The sequence below is a fragment of the Aulonocara sp. 'chitande type north' Nkhata Bay genome, linkage group LG11, assembly GCF_057382095.1.
Source record: "Aulonocara sp. 'chitande type north' Nkhata Bay isolate Kocher_YH1m ecotype deep benthic linkage group LG11, A_spYH_male_GT1.1, whole genome shotgun sequence".
Taxonomy (NCBI): Eukaryota; Metazoa; Chordata; class Actinopteri; order Cichliformes; family Cichlidae; genus Aulonocara; species Aulonocara sp. 'chitande type north' Nkhata Bay.
Window position 1 is genome coordinate 34,531,264 of NC_141354.1, and position 24,446 is coordinate 34,555,709.

Consider the following 24,446-nt stretch of genomic DNA (forward strand, 5'->3'; position numbering starts at 1 on the left):
TTTTGGTGACTTTCAGATTTTTTTTTTTCATCTTCAAAGTACCTGATTTCTCTGCATATTAATGTGCTCTTGGCTTCTGCGTTGCTCTGAAAAGAAGTAATTTAATTTCTATGGTCAATTCAGTCATGAATTATGAAAAAAGAAGCAGAAGCGGAAACGAGAGTAATTCAACCTATGACGTGCTATAATGCAGTCAGTTAGATAACACCTGTGTCGTCTTATTACTTACCAGGTGTAGCTTTACACACCAGCTGTTACAATATTAATTGTCACTGTTTAGAGTCCTACAGTGCCTGTAATAAATGGTTATAGCAGGGTTGCAGTGGATTAAATCACAGGTGTGTTAAACTCTGGTTTGCATTTTGTGTTTTGTATGTTTCTTTTTGTTTTTTGTTCTTCTGCTCAGTCTTAAAAAATAAAAACTTCTTGGTTAGGCTTATGGAACGATTGTGGTTTGAGGTAAAATACCCCCTTCACAACAGTAACTGCACACTGAAAAATGATGAGTAGCATGTGACAATGCAATAACCATAGGCATCAAAATCTGCTTACAAAGGACACCTTTTCCATAAAAGATCCATTCCAGCAGCTCTGATAAAACAACATTAAGTGATGTCCCAGGAATGAGAATGGGCTTAAATGTAATAACACATAAACAGGCATACCATAAAGACAATACCACAATAGAGCAGACTCTGATTTGCCTTCCCACGCATTGAATCATCAGTATTGGTTCGTTTTGGAAGGTGATTCGGTTGGTGGCCTCCAGCTTGCACTAAAATGTTCACAGCCGAGTGTGAAGTGGTGGGAATGAGAATCAGCGCCTCCAAATCTGAGGCCATGGTTCACAACTAGAAAAGGGACAAGTTGCTGCCCCAAGTTGAGTTTAAGTATCTCAGCATCCTGTTTATCAGTATAGAAAAAGTGAAGTGGGAGATTGACAGATGTGCTACCACTATTGGTTGTTTTACTTCCCATCTTTGTCTTTTTGCGTACCCTGTGTCCATTTGTTCCCTTCCAATATTTGTAAGTCTGTCTTTCCTGGCTGTGTCCACCTCAAGTTCATCTTCAGATTTATTAAAGGTATTCACACCCCTACTGTGTGTTTGTTTTGGACTTTTTAACCGCAGTGCAAAAATTCGTGTTTCTGGGATTCCTGTAAGTATTTATTAGCTTGAACTCGTCCTTTATTTTTGTTAGCTTCCACTTTTCCTGTTTAGTCTGCCTTTGGGTCCTTTTTTAATGGGCTCGCAGCATCAGCACATTTACCTCATAGAGCATTCCTATGATGCTTAAATTAATTTTCCTGTGTTATACTGTATTATGCTCTTACCGCACTTCCCCTCATACATTAATCTTGCAGGTCATCTGAAAAACCCTTCTGTCAACATTCATACCTTCTCAAAGTGTTGGTCATGTCTTACTATGGAGTGGTGACAGCCAATGTAGTTCAAACACTAGTGCTCTGACAGAGGTCACTACCCCAAACATGCATTAATTTTTAATTTGCTTTCTGAAGCAAATATTATAAATGAGGGATGGGTGGTTAAGCCTATATAAATATCCAACAACTACCAACAAGTGTCAAAATTATGCATTAGTAGCTGTTCCAGTAGTTTATTGCATGTGGCAAATGTATCTCACAATTTTCAGTGGTAAAATTGTTTGATGTATCACGAGTCAAAATATCACATTAATGACATGAGCACTTAAAGTTGAATAATTTTACATGATGAGGTTATCAATAACATTACTATTATCTACAATAATGTGCAGCCAAAAGAATATTTGGCTAAAACTGGGACTTCTGTACATGCACTTTTATAACATAGTCGTCTGTTAAGTTTCATCAATATGTGGGCTTGTGTTTGTGTATTTGTCTTCTGATATCAAGTAAAATCCAGAAGAAAATTAATATAAATGTAACACAATTGAATGACTTGCCCAAATGTGGGTTGTATTTTTCTGTATGACACCTGTTTTTTTGTGTCAAAAGATTACTAATCAGACATGTGTCAAATGTGTGATGTGCAGCCGAGTGACAGTAATGGATAATTCTTTGAATACTTTGTGATAAATGGAGGCGAGACACACTTTGTTTTCAGAATGTTAAATGAACCTGTCAGACTGCAGCAATATTGAAAGGTTAGCTGTAAGCTACACGACTTTCACATTGATTTACATTTGGAGAAAAGGCCTTGCTCCAGCTTTGTGTCTGAACAGAGCGACATAACATGGAAGCAACTGTAAAGATCAGACATAGCAAACTTTCTCTTCTGAGAAGATACATAAGACTACAGGCTGCCACTGTTCTACTTAGATCATGTTGAATAGGGCCAAGCATTTTGACCTTTAACCACTCTTTAACTCCACATTACTAAGCCCGAGGAGTGCTGAAGGGCAGTGCCAGAGAGCAGTCTTAGAGGAGATAACTTCTGTCTGGGATAGATTAGATATGAGTGGGATGTGTCTGATTCTGCTGCATTTTTGGTTTTGGATACATTTTATTTCTTCTGCTTGGAACTGAATATCAGCTCTCAAGATAATATTCTCTGTCTTTGTCAGTTTGTATTGTGAAGACAAAAACCTCTAGTACACATTTTTCAATTATTGGATTCGATTAAAAATGTACATCACGTCAAAATTCAACCACTCAAATAGGCCTGGGGTGCTGGGGGATTCCCATAATGCACTGCTTCTTTTGTGTTTATGCACCACTCTGCATTTCATCATTAGTTATTATTGTTTTCTCGCTCTCCTCCCATCAACCCCAACCAGTCACACCAGTTGGCTGCTGCTCCCTGGGCCTGATTCTGCCGAAGCTTTCTTCCTGTTAAAGGGGAGTTTTTCCTTCCCACTGTCACCAAATGCTTGTCCATTTTTTTTTCCTGTATATTGTATGGTCTTTATCATGCATTACCGTGTAAAGCACCTTGATGCAACAGTTGTAATTTGGTGCTATATAAATTGAATTAAATTGAACTGAGAATTCATCACTGGGCATCCTAAATATATTTCACTTCTTCTTCTCAAATCCACAAGTTCTACAAATGAGTTGTGAGCTGAGTCTGTAGATTCCCAGTAGGCAGAGATCACTTGATCAAATGGCGTGTTGATACAATGTGAGGTAAACCAGCCATTTCAAATATGCTTAGAGGCTCCTGTGTATGCTTCATCACGATGACTCCTGTCTGGCACATTGGCTGCTGACACTGAAGACCAGACTACAAGGCAGCTTCATGATAGGCTTCCATTTTTGGAACTGTGCTCCTGATTGCTTGCCAGGATTTTTATCTGGATCTGGGTCAGCAAGAGGTGCCCTTACCTTTACCGCCCGTCTCCTGCAAAGAGTCCAGCTCCGGGCTCAGCTCCGGATAGTAATCAATTAGCTGAGAGGTTAATGTGGGATTGAACTGAAGTTTCCCAATTAGTGTGATTTCTTTTCCTTTGTAGTATCAATAGCCTTTGGATAACACAGTCAGAGTGCAGCCACCCTGTGTTGATGAGTGTTCTGCAGCCTCCTTGGCGTGCCGGCTGAGTTGGGCTGACAGGGTTAAGACGGTTTTAGTAATGTCAGCTTTTTTTGTGGTGAAACATAAATTAGACCCTGTGTTCTTTATTCAGTTTTTTTTCAAGTTGTAGTTAAATGTATACTTTCCCTTATTTTCTGTCATATTTATACTACAGGGTGGGCCATTTATATGGATACACCGTAATAAAATGGGAGTGGTTGGTGATATTAAAGTCCTGTTTGTGGCACATTAGTATATGTGAGGGGGCAAACTCCTCAAGATGGGTGGTGACCATGGTGGCCATTTAGAAGTCGGCCATCTTGGATAGAACTTTTATTTTTTCAATAGGAAGAGGGCCATGTGACACATCAAACTTATTGGTATTGTCACAAGAAAAACAATGGTGTGCTTGGTTTCAACGTAACTTTATTCTTTTATGAGTTATTTACAAGTTTCTGACCACTTATAAAATGTGTTCAATGTGCTACCCATTGTGTTGGATTGTCAATGCAACCCTCTCCTCCCACTCTTCACACACTGATAGCAACACTGCAGAGAAATGCCAGCACAGGCATCCAGTATCCGTAGTTTCAGGTGCTGCACCTCTCGTATCTTCACACCATAGATAATTGCCTTCATATGACCCTAAAGATAAAAGTCTAAGGGGGTCAGATCGGGAGACCTTGGGGGCCATTCAACTGGCCAACGATGACCAATCCACTTTCCAGGAAACTGTTCATCTAGGAATGCTCGGACCTGGCACCCATAATGTGGTGGTGCACCATCTTGCTGGAAAAACTCAGGGAACGTGCCAGCTTCAGTGCATAAAGAGGGAAACACATCATCATGTAGCAATTTCAAATATCCAGTGGCCTTGAGGTTTCCATTGATGAAGAATGGACCCACTATCGTTGTACCCCATATACCACACCAAACCATCACTTTTGATGTTCCAACAGTCTTGGAGGGATCCATCCAATGTGGGTTAGTGTCAGACCAATAGCGGTGGTTTTCTTTGTTAACTTCACCATTCACATAAAAGTTTGCCTCATCACTGAACAAATAATAATGGATTGGATTTATATAGCACTTTTCAAGGCACCCAAAGCGCTTTACAATTCCACTATTCATTCACTCTCACATTCACACACTGGTGGAGGCAAGCTACAGTTGTAGCCACAGCTGCCCTGGGGCAGACTGACAGAGGCGAGGCTGCCATATCGCGCCATCGGCCCCTCTGGCTAACACCAGCAGGCGGTAGGGTAAAGTGTCTTGCCCAAGGACACAACGACCAGGACAGAGAGCCCAGGGATCGAAGCGGCGACCTTCCGGTTACAGATGCGATTCCCAACCCCCTGAGCCACAGTCGCCCCAAAATCTTCTGCGTGAACTGAGGGTCCTGTTCCAATTTTTGTTTTGCTCATTCTGCAAATTCTGTGCGCCGATCTGGGTCATCCTTGTTGAGATGCTGCAGTAGCTGGAGTTTGTAAGGGTGCCATTTAGCTAATATCTGCCGAAGGGATGTTCGACTAATGCCACTCTCCAGTGACATGCGGCGAGTGCTATGCTGTGGGCTCTTGCTGAGTGAAGCTAGGACAGCCACTGATGTTTCTTCATTAGTGACAGTTTTCTTGCGTCCACATTTTGGCAAATCGACACTGAACCAGTTTCACGAAACTTAGCAAGCAGTTTGCTAACTGTAGCATGGGAGATGGGTGGTCTCGTAGGGTGTCTTGCATTGAAATCTGCTGCAATGACCCGGTTACTCCGTTCACCAGACATCAACACAATTTCGATCCACTCCTCTCATGTTAATCTCTTTGACATGTCAATGGCTGTGAACTAAGAGAAACTTGTAAATAACTCATGAAAAAATAAAGTTACGTTGAAACCAAGCACACCATTGTTTTTCTTGTGACATTACCAATAAGTTTGATGTGTCACATGGCCCTCTTCCTATTGAAAAAACAAAAGTTGTATCCAAGATGGCCGACTTCTAAATGGCCACCATGGTCACCACCCATCTTGAGGAGTTTGCCCCCTCACATATACTAATGTGCCACAAACAGGACTTTAATATCACCAACCATTCCCATGTTATTACGGTGTATCCATATAAATGGCCCACCCTGTATTACAATAGTGCATGCTTGTATTTAATTTAAACATGGCAAAGGTTGAAATAATGAGTTTAGGCCATGAGACAAAAGCTCAGCCTTCAAACTGCTTTAAATACTCCGTTTCAGGCATATTCAGAGGGCATATTCCTAATATGATCATCTCAGACAGAGATACCCACCCGCACATGCTGTTCCTAAACAGTTTAATTTAGTAGAGTCCAGGAAATCCATTTTATGAAGCCCCTTTAAGGTCTCTATTGTTATACAAGACAAACAAAGATCTTAGGTAAAGTCTTACTACAATAAAACGGTGTGTCATCAACCATATCATTAATCCACTTACTATAAGTGCAGCCGGATTCTCTGAGCACGTCATTTCACTACTTTACCTAAGTCCCTATAAATTGTCCTTCAGTTGTCCTTTACCTTTCCATCTCATCACGATGTTTTCCATTAAGGTCAAAAGTACTTAGGATCAGACAAAGGATGCGATTAAACTATCCATAAGTAGAAAGGGGCTGATTGCTAAAACTTAAAATGCTCAAAGGTTTTAGCAACACCTTTGAAACAGAAATAAATAGTGCTTTTGTTGGAGACTGTTTTAAGCAGCACATTACTAGACCTTCGGTATGCTGACGGATACTTCTGCTCCTTGTGGATTTGAAGCATTACACTAACAGATGCTCTGCAAAGGAATCAGCAGTATCAATTTAACCTCTAAGCATGCAGATTAAAATGTGCTGAATCCAGATATGACAATTAAAATACCAAGGTGTTTCAATTTCAATTTGACTAAATTGTCAAACTTGTGTCTATTTATGGTTACCAACAAGTTTTTTAAATCGCAACATCTTAAAAATTGGGAAACAGTCGGTATAGAACAGACTTAATATGAAACATCACATTAGAAAATAAAGCATTATTTTATATCAGTTAAAATAAATAACAGCTGCTCCGAATTTAATTAGAGCTGTCCAAGCCAGGTCAGGGTGTTGAGCCTAGGTGGGATGTTGTGGCATTGCAAAATGTCAGTTTCATCAATTATCTATTCAATTCAATTCAATTCAATTTTATTTATATAGCGCCAAATCACAACATAAGTCGCCTCAAGGCGCTTCATAGATACAGAGAAAAACCCAGCAATCATATGACCCCCTATGAGCAAGCACTTTGGCAACAGTGGGAAGGAAAAACTCCCTTTTAACAGGAAGAAACCTCCGGCAGAACCAGGCTCAGGGAGGGGCGGCCATCTGCTGCGACCGGTTGGGGTGAGAGAAGGAAGACAGGATAAAAGACATGCTGTGGAAGAGAGACAGAGATTAATAACAGATATGATTCAATGCAGAGAGGTCTATTAATACATAGTGAGTGAGAAAGGTGACTGGAAAGGAAAAACTCAATGCATCATGGGAATCCCCCGGCAGCCTATGTCTATTGCAGCATAACTAAGGGAGGATTCAGGGTCACCTGGTCCAGCCCTAACTATATGCTTTAGCAAAAAGGAAAGCTTTAAGCCTAATCTTGAAAGTAGAGATAGTGTCTGTCTCCTGAATCCAAACTGGAAGCTGGTTCCACAGAAGAGGGGCCTGAAAACTGAAGGCTCTCCCTCCCATTCTACTTTTAAATACTCTAGAAACAACAAGTAGGCCTGCAGAGCGAGAGCGAAGTGCTCTAATAGGGTGATATGGTACTACAAGGTCATTAAGTTAAGATGGGGCCTGATTATTTAAGACCTTGTATGTGAGGAGCAGGATTTTGAATTCAATTCTGGATTTAACAGGAAGCCAATGAAGGGAAGCCAAAACAGGAGATATCTGCTCTCTCTTTCTAGTCCCTGTCAGTATTCTTGCTGCAGCATTTTGGATTAGATTGGATCTAGAATCCAAAAAATGTTGGTTTCATCACTAACAATCACAAGAGAACAGTACATTGTGATATAAAATGGAAAATTGGATGCATATTATAGGACGAATGGTCACCTGAAAATCAACACATATCCCCATTTGGGCCTTTTTTTCTCCAACATTCAACAGTCAAAATGTATTTAAGTCATTTTTTGGTTTTGATTGATAACTTTTGATCTTTAAACTAAGAGAATAGCAGATAATGACTGAAAATTTTAAGCATAATTTTCAGTTGCTGTAACACTAAATTAGTAATGTCTGACTACATTTATATCAAAAGCAGTTTGACTGTAGGCCAGTGTTATTCACCACATGCCAGCAAACCACTTAGCGATAAGGTCCGGTTGTATTGTAGCCACATGCTTAAGAAAAAATGCTTATTTTTAGAAAACTAGAAGTAACTGTAGCTGCCAAATAAAGACTTTTACATATTTTGTCATAATGGCTACTTTGATACCTTTGAGCAGCCAAGCGTGTTATGTTAACTTTAAAGAGGGGTCTGATGAATGGTAGGAGGCTAATCTAAACAGGCTGCAACAAATCATTTAACAAGATCATGTCATGATTTTGACATTGTAATTGAACTTTCAGACAATAAGAAAAATATAGAACATCTTTTTATTTGAGGTTACATGTCGGTATTCCTGAGTCAGTACCAGCAGTATATTTAATTATTAAACCACATATACAGCAACCTCTCCCCTCCTCTAGTCCTGTTATGTACTGTCTGTTCAGTCTGTGCTGTCATTAACGCTCTCAGGCTCAAATTAAACTTTTTGTTGCTAATGCACAACCAAGTCCTGCAGTGGTACTTCTGAGTAAAAAGAACCTCATAAAGGTTGTTAGTTTTTAACTGTTGCAAATCGGCAACGCTTGCCTTGAGAGGGTTAAGTAAATGGGGACAAGGGAAGACTTTGCCAAACTCTTGTGTACCAAGAAATATACGTTTATTGATGTTTGTGGCAATTTCTGCTGGTTGTCAATAGACTTTGATAAACGCCACAGATAACTCATTGCCCCTGTAAATTAACTTTCAGACACTTGCATTTGATCACCTATAATCTCTACTGTTGCACATTGTGTTTGCATTGCCTAATCATCCCTCCCCGCCTCAATGGCAGCCACCCAGTTTTTACCATGCAGAAAGAATCACTGTGTCTGACCGAAGTGTCGTGCAAAAACAAGGCGGCGGATTATTTTTATTTAATATGACACATTTTTGCACTCACTTCAGCTGCTGACAGCTTTTCAGCACATTTACATCAAGGGCCATATTAAAGGAGTCTGTGAATTTACTGTGTCATCCTTGAAGATGTATTATGTGCCTTTTTCTTAGCTGAGAAAAAGAAAATGAAATAGTCTTGGTTTAGAATTAGGTTTCAAGCATTTGATTAACTGATGCTTCCATATGGATTTCTGTTTTAAAGGTACACATGAAGTGGCATTAGTGCCTTCCATTCATCATTATTAGGATAAATATGGCTTATTTGTTTATTCTACACTTTCAATCGAGTCCAGCCTGTGGCATTATGCTGTTTTGTTTCACTTCCTCCAATCTGACTAGCATCTTTTATTCCTGCTAATATAATTTCCTGCTTCTTCAAAGCCGTATTGTGATGTGTTGTGTTTAGAATTTCCTTACAAGTTTTCTTACAATGCTCCTGAGTGCTTTTCTTGTCATTTAAAGCTGAAAGGATTATTGTTTTATGTTTCTTCATTGTGATTTGAGCTTGTTCATTTGTTTCCCAGGTCCATGGGGAAGATGTATGGGCAGCGACTGCGGCCTGGGTGGCAGCCAAAGCCGGGCAGTCTGGTGTGCCCATGTGGATGGCTGGACAACACTTCACACCAACTGTGACCAGGCACAGCGTCCCTCAAACCAGAGAAACTGTTTCCGTGTGTGCGACTGGCACAAGGACCTTTATGACTGGAAACTGGGTGCCTGGAATGAGTGCGTGCCAGTATCAGCAAGGACCTTTGGGGCCCCACGGCAGTTCACGTGCAGTGGAGGCGAAGAGGGCATTCAGATCCGGGAGGTGGGCTGCATACTCAAGTCAGACGAATCTCCAGCAGAGGATGCCATCTGTGAGTACTTTGAACCCAAGCCTCGTCTAGAGCAGGCATGTTTGATCCCTTGCCCTCAGGATTGTGTGGTTTCTGAGTACTCGCCATGGACATCCTGCTCCAAAACGTGTGGAACAGGCCTCAGGAACAGAGTGCGCAGTGTCCTAGTCCCTCCGCTTTTTGGAGGCGCTGCCTGTCCCAACCTGACTGAGTTCCAGTCTTGCAAACCAGGGCCTTGCACAGGTCCAGAGGGCATGTACAGTCTCAGGGTTGGACCGTGGAACTCTTGTGCCCTCCCGCAGACTCGGACAGCTCGCCAAGTTAAACGCAGGAAAGGCAAAGGGCAAGGGCTCCGGGAGAGGGCAGGAGTAAAAGATCCCGAGACTAGGGAGCTTATCCAGAAGAAGCGTACCAGGAACCGCCTCAACCGGCAAGAGAGTCCCTTCTGGGACATTCAGGTGGGCTACCAGAATCGGGAGGTGACTTGCATCCATAGGAATGGGAGCACTGTGGGACGCAAGTGAGTGGCAATATTTTTGTAGTAATGTGTATGTTGTTGGTTTTTTGTTTGTATGTGTGCTTTTATTCCCCCTCAGCATAAATTTAAGCTTCCTTTCATAGGTATTACTGCAAATGCTTTTGCTGAATTTTTAAACTAAAGCATGTTTCCCCTGCCTTTCAGGCTTTTTGCCTAATGTAATCAATATCTCTGTTTTCATATTTTCTTTGTGTTGCTGACTATTGATTACTCTAGGTATTTGTATGTTTGTCCATTTATTGTTGTCAGAAGGTTCATCTGGTGAATTTCTGAACATGAAGCCAAATTTGTCCTCCTGAAAGTTTTTCTTCACCCTGTCATGAAGTGACATGCAGGGGAGGATGTTTATCCGCTGTGTCTTTGTCACTGCTGTGCTGTCAGAGCAATGAGGCACAACTCCCCGTACATTGTATTTCATGTCAACTTCTGAGGATGGAAGTGGAAAAGAAAAACTCCTTTTGTGACATGAGATCAATCTGAACTATGAATCTGTGTGGTACTTCGAAATATGGCAATTTTCAGTGTTTTGCCCTGTGGTTTCGAATCAGATGTTTTAAGAAAAATTGAACAAATCAAGCGTTGCTCAAAATGCCACCAAAAGGATGTTTTTCTTGCAAAAAAAAACGAAGGAACAAGGTTATGGTAACCAAGGATATAGGTTAAAGGCACAGTTTACACAAACAATTCATTAATTGCAGTGCAGCCTCAGTCATCTATATCCTTACAGGCCCCTATGGGTGTGGATGAGCCTATACTGGACAAACAAAGAGAGCTCTCTGACAGTGCCTTTCAGAGCATAAAGCAGGGAATGCAGTGTATATCATAGCCAAACACTATCATGAGGCCAAACATGGCTCCCCTGCCACTCTGCATTTCATTGGACTTTAATGTGTAGCTCTTCCTGCCAGAGGGTGCAATCTATCAAAGCTGCCTTCTCAGAGAGAGATGTATTGGATCCCTATATTCAATATATGACACATGGTGAACTGAAAGATGATTTTTAGTTTAAAATCTTCAATCTAAACAAGTTTATATGCAATACAAAAAAACAGAATACTCAGTACAGAACTTGTTACCTCCGTACATTTTACTTTCCAGCTCAGGACTGTGCAGGGGCTAGAGTCTATTCCATAGTTACTGGGTGACGAGTGGGGTACACAGAGAGAGCCCACGCAGACGCAAGGAGAACAAGCAAACTCCACACAGTAAGGCCCGGTCAGGCTGGTGGAGCACCTTCTTGCTGTGAGACGACGATGCTAACTACTACTACTTTGTTTTAAATTCATGTCATACTATCCAAAAATGTACATAGGATATAGGATCAGGAATATAAATGACAGGACCTCCATTTTCTCCCACATTCTGATGAATGCTACAGATCCAAAGTGTTAGCAGGTCTGTTGACATGGCCAAAATAAATCAGGAAAATATAGATTTCTCAGCTTCTTCCTGATGTGTTGTGTTGCTTGTTTTCCACTCAGCTCGGCCTCATTAGAAAACATGAAATAGTCACAAAAAAGTAATCTAATTCATGTGTGTGTGTGTGTTCATGGATACAAATCATCAGTATGGATATATAGTTAAAGTATTTCAATAGGAAGTATATTTTGTGTATGAAACACATATTTTGCCCAGAGATAGATGGGAGGCATAACCACGCCAATGAAGAAAACAAAGCTTTAAAAGAGGTGAAAAATATTGCATTATAACCGAAAACATAATTTTCTGGAAATAAAAACCTAATTGTTTTTAATTCCATTTTAATATATTTTAGTTCAGACAATCCAGGCTCAGGTACGGTTATTATAAAGACACTCTATTTAAGCTGCTTTAGCCTGCTGCATGCTCCAAGCTGCTTTGCAACCCACCTTCATTCCAGGTCCTCCTTTTTGTGCTGTTTCATAACGTTCCATCATCAGTGTTAAATCTGTTGTCATGCATGCTCCTGCTCTGTTCTGTTCTTGTCTCTTGTTGCTGCTCTTCTCCCCACGTCCAGGTTTCCAATTATGCACATAGTAGGGGTCGGGGCAATTACTGCAAATGGAAATCTTTTTATGCTTAAGAGTGAACTGCAGAACAACACGGCATGTTCACATAACAGACAAGTGGATAATCTAGTGTCATTATGTGTGATTTAACCCTCTCAGGCTCAAATTAAACTTTTTGTTGCTAATGCACAACCAAGTCCTGCAGTGGTACTTCTGAGTAAAAAAAAACTCATAAAATATGTATGTGGGGTAATCAGGTTGTTAGTTTTTAACTGTTGCAAATCTGCAACGCCTGCCTTGAGAGGGTTAAGAGTGAAGTTACTAAAAGAAACCTCTAAAGACATAGATAAAGAAATTGGTTTGAGAGACATCAATTGTGAGTGGGAGATAAAATAAGTCAGTAATTGTAAAGCAATATCATAAAGTGAAAAATGGAACCACATCAAACAAATCACTATTCAAATAGGTCACTAAATTACACCTTCAGTGGGTACTTTTACCCAAAATACACGGTTTAACTGTACGAGTGCTTATACTGCTAAGCCGATGGGGAATCTAATCTTTTGCCCTGACATTATAGCTGTGAGCTACACTGTCTGACTCAAAATAAGATAGATCAAATAGCTCTCAGCTCCATCTCACTCACTCTAGTTCCTGCCTGAAATGCCCATCAAACATTTACTCTCCTCTCTGCTAGAGATCACCGTATTTGATAGAAGGGCATTGCTAACAGAAACCTTTCACTGTATCTTTTTTATTAACATGATTAATTACAACAGAGATACTCTAGCAGTATACTGTTCTCAAAACTTATATTCATTAAGTAAACATCAGACTTATTGTTCCCTAGTAAATTTTAGTCGGTGCTAAAGTCTAATGTCCCTCCCACAGACTCTGTTGTGGAGAAACTATTTTTTCTGACTGGCTAATTGATATTATGAATCATTATCTCTAATGAGCTCATATACAGTTGCATACATTTTGTATCCTGGGAAGATCGCAGGATTGCATTGCTGTACCAAAATGAAAAAGCCAAGCTGGGCGACTGTGGCTAGTCACTGCAAGGTGTCTGGCTGATCTGCTTCACAAGTGTCCTTGGGCAAAATACTGAACCCCAAAATTAGTCCGATGCCTCCATCAGTCTAGTTTTGTGTCCTGGATAAGACAAGAGTTGTATGCTAGGTGTGGTTTGCTGGTTTTTCCCATCTGGTCTACGCATCTTTTCCAATGCTTACTTATTTTTATCCTGAGTGGGGACATACTTTACCTATACTTCAAAGTGCTTAACACTACTTTGACAGCTATATGATATAGTTGGTTTTCCACTGCAAGTTGAAACAGTTTATACTGCAAGCCAAGATTACAATAATGGTATGAAAGAAAGTAAAAAAACTAAAAAGAGAAGGTACATTTTCTGTCTGTTCTATACGGAAGAGGATTAGGGCCACTGGAAAAAAAAGTGGGCACGTCTTTTTTTTCTCTTCTTTTCCTGAATTCTGAGAAAAAAGTCAGAATTCTGAGAAAAAAGTCAGAATTCTGACTTTTTTCTCAGAATTCTGAAAAAAAAATAATTTTGATGAAAAGTCAGAATTCTGACTTTTTTCTCAGATTTTTTTTCCAGTCAGGACATGAATAAAAAATATTTAGTCTTTACCGGGATGTAAAATTAGGTAAATACAACCACAGATAAATAACATCACATGACATATTACATTGTTTCAAAATGTATTTAACTATTAAACCAAAATACAGAAGCAGTGTCTGAATCTAAGTGCACCTAATGACTCACTTTTAGCTGCTATAACTTAAAGTACATAGCGTTGCTGCAGTTCATTGAGGATTGCAGGCATTTATTTATGTACAACGCTATTATGGTTTATCCAAATCATTTCAATCAGGTTGCAGTCTGAACTTTGATTGGGCCATTGCAACACCTTGATTCTATTCTTTTTTGTGATTTTGCTTGTGTGCTTGAGATCATTTTCCTGTTTCTGCCACACTTTAGCTGTGAGAGACAGTTTACATAGAGGTATTCATAGTAAACATAAGAGTATAAAGAGTATGCAGTTGACTCAATGGCTGCAAAGTAATTGAAGTCATTGAGTTGGTGTGGGCTTCTTTTATAGCCTAAATCAGCGGTCCCCAACCTCCGGGCCTCGGACCAGTACTGGTCCGTGAGTCGTTTGGTACCGGGCCGCGAGAGTTGAGGCTCAGGTGTGAAATGTATGGTTTTCAGGGTTTTTATCGGTTTTCAGCGTTATTTTGTTATCGTTTTTATCGTTAACTCGGTTTTCCTGGGTATTTTCACGTGTTTTATGAATAAATAAAAACCGGTACTAGTTTTATTTTGTTGTATTTATCCACGACACCTTAAAGGCCAGTCCGTGAAAATATTGTCGGGCATAAACCGGTCCGTGGCGTAAAAAAGGTTGGAGACCGCTGGCCTAAATCATTACCCGTCCACCACAGTGTTTGACAGTTGGTGTGAGGTGGTTGCGCTAATATGCAGTGTTTAGTTTTCAAGGTTCAAGGTTCTTTATTTGTCACAAGCATAGTTATACAAGTATAACACACAGTGAAATGTAAAAAAAAAAAAGGTAAATGGCCTGTATTTATGTAGCTCTTTACACTACATTCATCCACCCATTCACACACTGGTGATGACAAGCTACATTGTAGCCACAGCTCCCCTGGGGCGCACTGACAGAGGCGAGGCTGTCGGACACTGGCGCCACCGGGCCCTCTGACCACCACCAGTAGGCAATGGGTGAAGTGTCTTGTGTCGTGTCTTGCCCAAGGACACAACGACCAAGACTGTCCAAGCCGGGGCTCGAACCGGCAACCTTCCGATTACAAGGCAAACTCCCAACTCTTGAGCCACGATGTAACCTGAAATGCTCCTCGACATGTGCAAAAATGGGGGGGGGGGGGGGGTAGAAGAAGAACATTATATAAATAGTATATACATTAGGTGAATGTGCAGTAGTAGCAGCAAGCAGGTGAATTCTGTGAATTTTCTTCACACATGGTACTCTGCATTATGGCCAAACATGTCCACATTGGTCTGATCAGTCCAAAGACATTGTTGGCAAAGTCTTGTGGTTGGTTCAGATGCAATTTTACAAATCTAAGCCAGGCTGCCATGTTATTTTTAGAGAGACGAGGTTTTCTCCTGGCAACTCTTCCAAATAAGACACACACCTTTCTCGAGATAGTTGCACTATCATGAATAACATGCTATGTGAGGTCTGAGATGTGGCTCTTGGGTTTTCCGCTATTTCTCTTAGCATTGCTACTCCGACCTTGGGTTAAATTTTCCTAGGTCATCCAATCCAGCCAAAATTGGAAACAGCCTTTAATTTTTTGAATTTATGAATAATCTTTCTCATTGAAGACTGAGAAATGGTTTTATAATCCTTGCCAGATTGATGGGCAGCAACAAAATCATTGCTGAAGATCATTCACAATCATTGGCGATGTCTTTCCTTCGTGGCATGGTGTTATGATTCAGACTGCCAAAACTTATATTGTTATTATATTTCAATACTTTCAATATACTTTTACACTGCTTCTGCCTGTTGGCTCGATTTTTGGTGAATAAATAATGACATGGAGTAATATGTTGTTATCTGTGGTTGAATTTGTTAAGGCCCGTTAAGAATTACCATGGCTATAGATCTACAATCATCCATGGATAGCTTTCAATATGCTACCAAGCACAATGGGCTATTTTAGTGAGAACTGCAGCTAGCTAAGTAAGAGAAAAAGGAAATGGATTCAGCAGATTATCATATTATGAAGCACCCTCACAAAAGAAAAAAAATCCTGGAAATAGTGGTAAAAAGAAGACTATCATCAAAGCAGACTGGAATATACTATATTATGTTTTTCAGTTAATTTAGTTGCATTTGGAGGTTATTTTATATTAGATATTGAAGGACTAAATGTTGCTAGAGTATGTGGGGCGATCGTGGCTCAAGAGTTGGGAGTTCGCCTTGTAATCGGAAGGTTGCCGGTTCGAGCCCCATTTTACCATTTATGTGAAAGGGTAAGTTATTTCTGGCATGTTATAATAGCATTTAACCTTTTGTATTGTCATTTTCTTGCATCCCATGTGGGATAGAATAATAGGAAATTATTATTAAAAAGGTAAATTACTTAGATTGTTACACAATTTTGTTTTATGATTTTTCCAATCTAACAGTTAAGTTCAAGTTCCAAACTTCAACTTCTAGTTAAAAAAATGTAATTACTCTGGAAACTTTAGATTGACAGCAGCAATGACTAACAACACACTAGTAGCCTTCATAGTCTACATGTTCTACTGAGGCTCCTGATCTTTTTCACAAATTGCAGACTGGTTGTTTGTATAGTATGAAAAGTGCTGCATAAATGTATGTGTGAATGGATGCAAAGTAAAGTACAGCCCATAACCACAGCCCATTCACCGAATGTAAATACCACCAAGAGGCTATTGAAAGCCTGCTGTCTGACTGTGGTCGTAATGCCTTCCTACCTTTGAATACTTTTCATCTTTCCACGACATTTTTTAAACGTATAAGAACGCGTGGAAATAGTAACACACAGTTTTACTTTTCTCTTATGAAATAACATTTTTTCTCTATGCCTAAGCACTTTGAACCTAACATTTGCCGCTCACACTCCAATGGGGGCAGCTGTGGATTTAGTATCTTGCCCAAGGATAATTTGACATGAAGAGTAGAGGATCGAACCACCTTCAAATTGGTACTCAACCAACCTCTACCTTCTTCCTAGCCGCCCATGGTGAAAACATACAAAAAAAAAACAGAGTGTAAAAGGAACAACCCTTTCACCACAGCTGCCATTATTTGCCCGAATGTTTCTTGCTGAAATAGCTGCTGACAATATTCAAGTGCTTGACCATCACTATTTGCATAGCCAAGACGAAAATATACAGACTAACTTAATACAGATGACAAAAAACAACTTTACTGTCATTATCAGCCACACAAAAATTACATATAGAAGTTGTTCAGCGTAAGGTCAGCATGAAAGCAAAAACCAAAGTTTCATTGCTCGTGTACTAACTTTGGTATTTTATAAACAGGGTATATTTTATTGACTCTTCAAAGGTTGTGCTCACTAAGATCTTACAGATCCGAGGATGTGGTGCATGCAGTCTGGACAGTTTAGTTTAAATTGCAAATTACACCTGTGAGACTTGTAAAACGCCAAACAGGTGTCAATAAGTCTCTGTAACATGTATTGGTGTAAACCTTTGATGTCTTTACTAAGTGAATGTAAAGTAATCAGCTATTCTTTTAAAGAGCTGCTTCTTTGGATCCATCCTCTCGCTTTCTGTTCCTTGACTGACATTAAGTTAAAATGTCGTCTCTGCTCCCTTCAAACTTGTGCTTTTGCGACGGCTCTGATCTCTTAGAAGGATTTGGTGACAGTGCCAATAGAGCACGCCTCTATTCATATCACATTTCAGTCACACACCACTTGTACTCTAAGATTTAATCAATTATGTACTAAATCTATTCATTAATGCTTTGTTTGCGCCAAGCTCTCAGCACTAACTGGGATCAAATATTTCAAAGGAGCCGTGAAAACAACTCACATGCCCTTAGGAACATAAATATTAATCCTTGACTTGTTTATTTCTTGTTCTAAAATATTCATAGTTGTTTTTGCCACTTGCGGAAAAAAAAGGAAAAAAAAAGTGGAACAAACTTCCCAGTGCAGCAAAAAAAGAAAAAACAGTCATCTGCGGACCGGGTGCTCTCCAAACATCTTGCTCACTTCATTTCCAATTTCGTTTGATGAACATCTGTCAGTGAGTCGCTTCTTACTCTGTTGCCGACAACTCATCCTAAACAGGCCAGTTTCCTTATAACTTGAGCTGCTGTCCTGTTGATTGGGCTTGTTTCTTACTTAATTTGATGCAGACCCATATGGAAAAGATATATATAAATCTTATAAAGTTTCTATCTGTCTTGTGTGAAACTTGTATGAAAAGCATACAAGAGTGAAAAAAGATATAAGATCCCTTGAAAAATTATATAAATGAAACTTGTATGTTTTGGATACTTACTAAAACAATATATGAGAGTAACGAGGAAGTGGCCACTTTCATGAGTAAATCATATAAGTCTTATATGATTCACTATGTGAAGTAGGCCACATCTTATGCAAGTCTTTAATAAGTTTTTTCTATTTCTTTTCCATATGGGGAAGGTCGTACAGGGATCGACTAATTTTATTTTTTGAGACCACATCTATCCCTCAGATATTTTTCTTTTATTAAAAAAAGGCTGCTTTAATCATTTTGACCCACATCAATTTCGTTTTTTGGTCATTTGACATTCAAGTAACAAGTGTGTACAGGTGTTGAATTACAGTATGCAGACTTTCTGGCTGTCTGCATCTTGTCTGTTGGAGTCCATTGCTGAAAGTATATGTATTAAACCTACATGCTTAAGAATGAGCACTTTTCAGATGTCATCTACTTATTTAAATAGAATCTGATTGTGTCCTCATTCTGTCTGAATGACTGAGATGAAGAAATAATGACTTCTTTTCGCAACTTTGAAATCTCCACAAAAATGCTTGGGCATGCACACAACAAACGGCAACGACTCAAAGGATCCAGCTGCTGAGAAAATGGGTCACTGGCTGCATTAGGGGGCTTTTTAAAAACACAAGAAGTTCCATCTGAGACAGGAAATCGAGCCATCACCCTCTGTGCGCCACATTCACTGTTTAAATTCCTCATTGTTTTCCTCCCAAGCAAGATGAGCCGGCACACCAAGCATGTTTGGCAGAAAAACAGAACTAAGATTTTTCACAGTGTCGCTCCAGTAGCACTTCAAAGACTGCAGAGGTGTTTTAATCAGTGAAGACACAGGAGTTAAAAGAAAAAAAGACAGCACAACTGAGCTCATACATTTCCTGATTTATACCAAAAGTCTGAGTTGCTGGAGGTGAAGTGTGGTGGCAACGTCTAAATGAGAGGTTTCTAAATGAAGCAGAGCTGTAATTAGCACTAATAGCTCGTCAGCTGCTTTGCCTCAAGGGGAGAGACATCGAGAACGAGTACCAGAAAGCAGTCGGCTTTAGTTAGAGCAAATTTCTAATGATTCGGAAGGGACCCAAAGAGGACGGGTTATTCATTACGTCTAAATACTGTTTAGATGATCAAAAGATGTTTGTGAGCGATTGATCAGAAGTTGTTTTGGCTGTCTTAACACATGACACACACCGTGCCATACCATTCCTTTTTTACTCTTAATGTGAAACTGATTATGCAGTGTGTATGCTAATGAGAAGCTAACGACAGTTAAGGGCGAAGGGTTCAAAGCTTCATGTGTGGTATCACACATGTTGATGCAAAGTCTTACGCCAATAGGCAACTTAGCACATTGACATTAAAATAGAATTGAGAGCTTGCTGAAAACTTCAGTGCCATTGTAATGAGGCATCAGCAAGCTGTACACCGCATGACTTGGATGAAGAAGTAGAATAGTGAAAGGTTAAGTGGATTCATTAAGTCAATGAATCTACAGGCAGTTTTCAACAATGCTGATATCTGGTATTTTTTATTAAGAAAAACATTTTAACACATTATATTCTGACTAATATATGTAACTGCAGAGCTCCTTCAGTGACAGACTGCTGCATCCTCGATGCATGAAGGAGCGTTTCCGCAGGTCCTCCTCCCTGCAGCTGTCAGACTGTACAATCAAAACTGCTCCCAACAAACATAGATGTTTACATCAGCGCTGTAATTTGCACTATTTTATCAACCGATTCACACTATAACCAGGGTTTGCCTCTTAACTTCATTTAATTTTATTTAATCTAGTAACGGTACAGTAGTCTGTTTTTGGTAACCATTGTCCTTGATGTAAATATGTAAAAATTGTGTATGTTTCTGTTCTGTCTCTTGTGTACTGTTTGTTTGTATATGTGTCTTTCTTGCTGGTGTTACACCCAGATTTCCCCTTGTGGGTTAAGGGATTATTTTATTCTATTCTAGCGGCTTTCTTACCACGAATGCTGTATCTGTATGCTAAATGTCGGCCTATATCCAAAAACTGATTACCCTGCTCTTGACTTATAATATCCATTCATAATTCTTATAATTTTCCTTTTTCTTTCTTTTTCTGAAAAAAAAACAACTTAAGTTGGATCTTCCATACTCATTTTCAGTTCCGTCTATTTTCCTTTGACTCTTCTAGCGTAGCTTTGCACAATTCAAAGTAATCATTCTCGATCTTATACTTCCTACATCCTCTCAGTTCAACCTCTCTCTGAAACAAGCTGTTGCCCCTTGCAAAAAAAAGGCTTGAATAGCAGGTGGGTGGGCTTCTTCACGCACAGTCAGAGATTAAGGTTATCGTCTCTCATTAGCATCACACAGAGCCAAAAGTAGGGGAAAAAAACTGTCTCAAACTGAGCATTTAGAGCAGTCAGTGGCCTGAGCATTTGGTTGCATGTGCTCACGTGTTCATGGCCATTTGACCAGCAACCACATTTATATGCAGAGGTTCCAAATGTTTTCAGATTTAAACATTTGGATCACATGCTATTTTACTTAAAGTATTACATGAATTTAACTATTTTTTCTTTTAAGTGATAAAAAGAAAAATATCTGGAAGTCTTTGTTCTGAAAATTCAGTTATTATTTAATTTAACGTCATTTTTTTGTAATGCTATCACTTTAGACAGTTACAATTTTATAACCTCTGTCTGTGGTAATCACTGACAGTTATGGACACAGTAACCCTCTGCACTCATGGTGTCACAGCATCAGCAAACTAACAAAAAGATAAACAAAACACAACCTGAGCAACTGATCTAAACTGAACAACCCTGTAGGCCAGAACACATTTGAGATGAGTTTATTTGCTATTTCAGTTCCATGATTTTCATGTCGTGAAAGAAATAATGGGAATAATAGTGTAAACTATAGATAAACATTGTATACTTTTGGACCTTTGACTAGTTCAGGTTATTAAAACTATTAAGTTACAATTCTGAAATAAAAACATGAATTTATGTTACTTAGATTACTAATTTTTGTAGTTATTTTGAACATTTGGATTAAGAGTCTGGGTGATAGCTTACCCTGTCATTCATCCTATGAAAGCATAATTGGATCAGGGGTCGGTTGGTTGGCTGGTTGACTGGGGCTCAAGGGCTCAATTACAAGTGTAGCATATTCTCTATTTTATTTGTAGTTTTGTTAGAGCTATAAATATTTTCTTTTCTTTTCAACCAACAGTCCAAATTTATATTGCATTAATGTTCTTATGATATCACTAAGATTTCATGTCATTCCTTTTTATCTTTTCCCAGCATGTGCTTAACAAGGGACCTTCCACTGACCATCCAGTCATGCGTTCTCCCCACGGACTGCAAGCTTACCGACTGGACCATTTGGAGCCCCTGCACCAAAACCTGCATGAACCCTGAATCTCCCAGAGGCAATCGGACTCGGACCAGACAGGTGCTCCAGTTCCCCGTGGGCGAGGGGGCGGAGTGCCCACTCCTGGAGGAGTTTGAATCTTGTGAACCTCAGGGTGAATCCATACCACCCTGTGCCACGTGAGTCACTCCTGATGATAGGGAAGAGATGCAGGGAGCACAGGTGGGAGTGAGCAGGGACTTAAAAAAACATTGAGTAAAGTGTAGATGTGGAATTCATAGCATGGTACACAACAGGAGCTCATGTTTCACAGGGATAGAACTGCATGTGATGTTGTGATGATACCCACCTCTTATTTATAGCATGGTTAAGAAAGATTGCAGGGATTCATATAAGGCTCAGGCACAAATACAGCGAACCCAAAGTGTTTGGTATTCAACCTGACTGAGACGACACACGCTTCCTGCTGAGTTCCCTTTACACACACCACCCAGCTAATTTGCTCTTCTGGGTGGCCTGTGTGTTTATTTGCGTATATGTGTGTAAGTGAGACAGCATATTGAGATAGATTAGTTTAAGTGCTTGGGCTGGTGCCAGACACAAAGTAAAGACAAATGGATGGAGACTGTAAGGATATTATAATTCCAGAAAATTACACACACCCATACATTAAAACATTAAAAGCATTCTCACAGATGGTTCAGCATATATCAACTTATAATTGTGTGTGATCCTAATCCCATCCTGAATGTTTCTGTTGGGGATATGTACAACTAGCGGACTAGACAATTAAATGGTGGCTTCATCTGCGAGTTGACCCCAGATACAGTGGTCAGCTAGACAAACTTTTTATTCCTTATTAATTTACAAATATACATGCCTGTTAACTCTTGTTTTAAAGAGGACTGCAGAGGACAACACTCTTTTCTTTCTCTGACAAGTTGTAAACAAGCAGGCTTTATCAAACAGGCTGTATCAAAGTTTAATCTCTTGACTTGATCAATACAGGACCACAAGAAAGAAAGCTGCTAGTGCAAGCAATGTTTGTGTTAGCCACATTCAAAAAATGTATTTACATTATTTCAACAGTTTATTAAGCAACTTATCGTTGTCCAACACTGATGTGTCTGAAAATCTAGTAGGTTTTCAGAGACACAGCTATAAAATGATGCTTCACATCCTTGTAAAGGCTGCATAAACTGAGGAGTGTAGACAACATTGGTTATAAACATCAAGTGCATATTTATGTTGTAAAGTGATGTCTGCAAGATTGTAAATATGCTTATCTTGCATTACATTACATGCATTACTCGCATGGTTGGTTCTCTCACTGTTGCCCATCGTTCCATGTTCTATGTTCACGTTGTAGTTACACCTGGAGAACCACAGAGTGGAGCGACTGTCGGGTTGACACATTGCTGAGCCAACAAGACCGTCGACGTAGCAACCTGACAGGGCTTTGTGGAGGAGGCTTACAGACGAGAGAAGTGTACTGTGTTCAAGCCAACGCTGAGCTTCTAAAATACCTCAACGACCTTCGAGAAAAGGACAAAGGTAAAGTTAAGAGTGTTCCTAAAGACCCTGTTGTGTATGTATATTAACTTTTGAGTTAGTACCTGATATCAAGATGTCATATACTGTATGATTTAGAAATTTTAAAATGTGTAATCTAATTTGATGGCTGATGGTTGCATCCTTCAGTACCTGATTCCGGGCCCGATTTGTATCATTGCTAGCCTAGAGTTAATTGTAATTGATCAGGTACTGGCCATTTAGAAAATGATTGCTGGAAGTGAAATTAGTCATAATTTCACCCAGTTACTTGCCATAGTTGCTAGCAGATTTCTGTGCTTGCCCATAGTTTGCGTGAAAGATCCCAATTTTCAGTAAAATTATGAAGAATTTCTGTTCTTTGTTATGTTCATTCAGTCACAGTGGGCTACTGACAGTTTTTTGAGATGTTAATGTTCCCTTACCTCAGTGGCTCTCGAAATGTGGGGTATAAGAGATGGGCTTGGTCACTGTGACCTCACACACTGATTACTGAAGTCAAATTCAAATTCAAATTTTATTTGTCACGTACACAGTCATACACAGTACGATATGTAGTGAAATGCTTGGACAACTGCTCGTGACCTAAAGAAAACAAAAAAAGGAAAAGGCTATGAATAAGATAGGAAATAAATATGAAAAATTAAAAAGGGTAAATTTAACTAGGAAGGAATAGAATATAAATTAAGGTTAAAAATGAAATAACTGTACAACACAAATTAGAATGAAGGGTAAATTTAACTGGGAAGAATAAGATAAAGATAAATATATAAATTAAAGTTGAAAATAAAATAACTGTACAACAAAATACACAATACACAATATAGAACTATATAAGAATGTATGAAGAAATCTAAATCTAAATAAATAGATACACAATAACAGCAGCTGTACAAGTATTAACCGGAAATGAAGAATATAGTGACCAGTGTTGTGCAAAACCAAAGTCCAGAAAGTCCAGTGTGTGTGTAAGAACTGTATGTGTGGGTCAGTACTGTGTGGTGGTGTGATTGAGAGACCGTATCGCCTGCGGGAAGAAGCTCCTCCTCAGTCTCTCTGTGTTGGTCTTCAGGGAGCGGAATCGCTTTCCTGACCTCAACAGAGAGAACAGTCTGTTGTTGGGATGGCTGAGGTCCTTCACGATCTTCCTGGCCTTGGTCCAGCACCGCCTGCTGTAGATTGAGTGCAGGTCAGGGAGCTCGGAGCGGATGGTGCGCTCAGCTGACCGCACAACCCTCTGTAGAGCTCGTCTGTCCTGCATGGTGCTGTTCCCGAACCAGGTTAAGATGTTTCCCGCCAGGATGCTCTCTATGGTGCACGAGTAAAAGTTCCTGAGCACCTTGGAGGGCAGTTG

At 39.7% G+C, this 24,446-nt stretch overlaps 1 protein-coding gene across 1 annotated transcript in view; it reads left to right on the plus strand.

The window, feature by feature from the left end:
• The window catches only part of thsd7ab (thrombospondin, type I, domain containing 7Ab), a 204,973-nt gene that overhangs the window by 63,805 nt on the left and 116,722 nt on the right, over window positions 1-24,446 (plus strand). Inside the window, exons 2-4 of the mRNA XM_086312316.1 lie at window positions 9,286-10,120; window positions 21,472-21,720; window positions 22,911-23,095. Coding sequence (XP_086168442.1) covers window positions 9,286-10,120; window positions 21,472-21,720; window positions 22,911-23,095 — 1,269 coding nt within the window. The remainder of the gene's footprint in view (window positions 1-9,285; window positions 10,121-21,471; window positions 21,721-22,910; window positions 23,096-24,446) is intronic.